Source organism: Myotis davidii, unplaced genomic scaffold (assembly GCF_000327345.1).
Source record: "Myotis davidii unplaced genomic scaffold, ASM32734v1 scaffold211, whole genome shotgun sequence".
Lineage (NCBI taxonomy): Eukaryota > Metazoa > Chordata > Mammalia > Chiroptera > Vespertilionidae > Myotis > Myotis davidii.
This window is the reverse complement of record NW_006282523.1, coordinates 1139923-1140669: the sequence shown is the minus strand read 5'-3', so window position 1 is coordinate 1140669 and position 747 is coordinate 1139923. Positions and strand designations below refer to the sequence as shown.

The following is a 747-nucleotide window of genomic DNA, read 5'->3' as shown; positions in this document are numbered from 1 at the left end:
CCCCTGTCCCCCCACTTCACCTGCTGCGTGCCCTGCGTGCTGCTCAGGTGGCCGGAGTCTGGATGAGGCAGAGGCGAGCGGAGGACTCCAGGCCCAGGTTGTGCGGCAACGTCCCCACTGACCCGAGTGCAGCCCCGGCCATGTGTCCATGGGGCAGGAGGGGTGGGATGTCAGTGGCCTCCCTGGGCCATCGCCCCCCATCATGTCCCTCTCCTGGCAAATGGTGACCCCTGGGGGCCAAAGCTAATGGGGGACTATCCCCTCGGCCTGGGGCGGCTGAGGCCGCCTGCGCTGGCGAGAGGTGGCAGCCGGGACCTGCTCCATGGGGCAGCCAGCCACCACCACACTCGGTCCCATCAGGGTCCAGCTTGATCCAGTCCATCTGTAAAGTGGGGGTCCCAGAGGGTAGCGCCAGCCCAGGGGGTGGGAAGAGGACCACTGCACAAGCTCTTTATTGTTGGAGGACACACATTCCTTCACAGACTCAGACACACACAGGACACAGACATGCACTCATGAGAGCTCCCCACCCGCCCCCCCGCACCCCCTTGGGCCCACTGGGCACAGAGCAGGTGTGGGGAGGGGAGGGCAGGGCAGGGGAGGGCAGGAGAGGGGAGGCCCACCCTCAGGCCACTGCAGTGGGCCCCGGGGACAGGGGGCCGCTCTGGCTACACCCCGGCCACTCTGGGTCTTGTTCTGAATTGTTCGTGGTGGCCTCTCACTCCTGAGTCCAGCCCGGGGGCTCGG

At 67.1% G+C, this 747-nt stretch overlaps 1 protein-coding gene across 1 annotated transcript in view; it reads right to left on the bottom strand.

Moving 5' to 3' along the window:
* Positions 1-243: 243 nt before the first annotated feature.
* The window catches only part of GCGR (glucagon receptor), a 7874-nt gene continuing 7370 nt past the window's right edge, over positions 244-747 (bottom strand). Inside the window, exon 5 of the mRNA XM_006753067.2 lies at positions 244-382. Coding sequence (XP_006753130.1) covers positions 244-382 — 139 coding nt within the window. The remainder of the gene's footprint in view (positions 383-747) is intronic.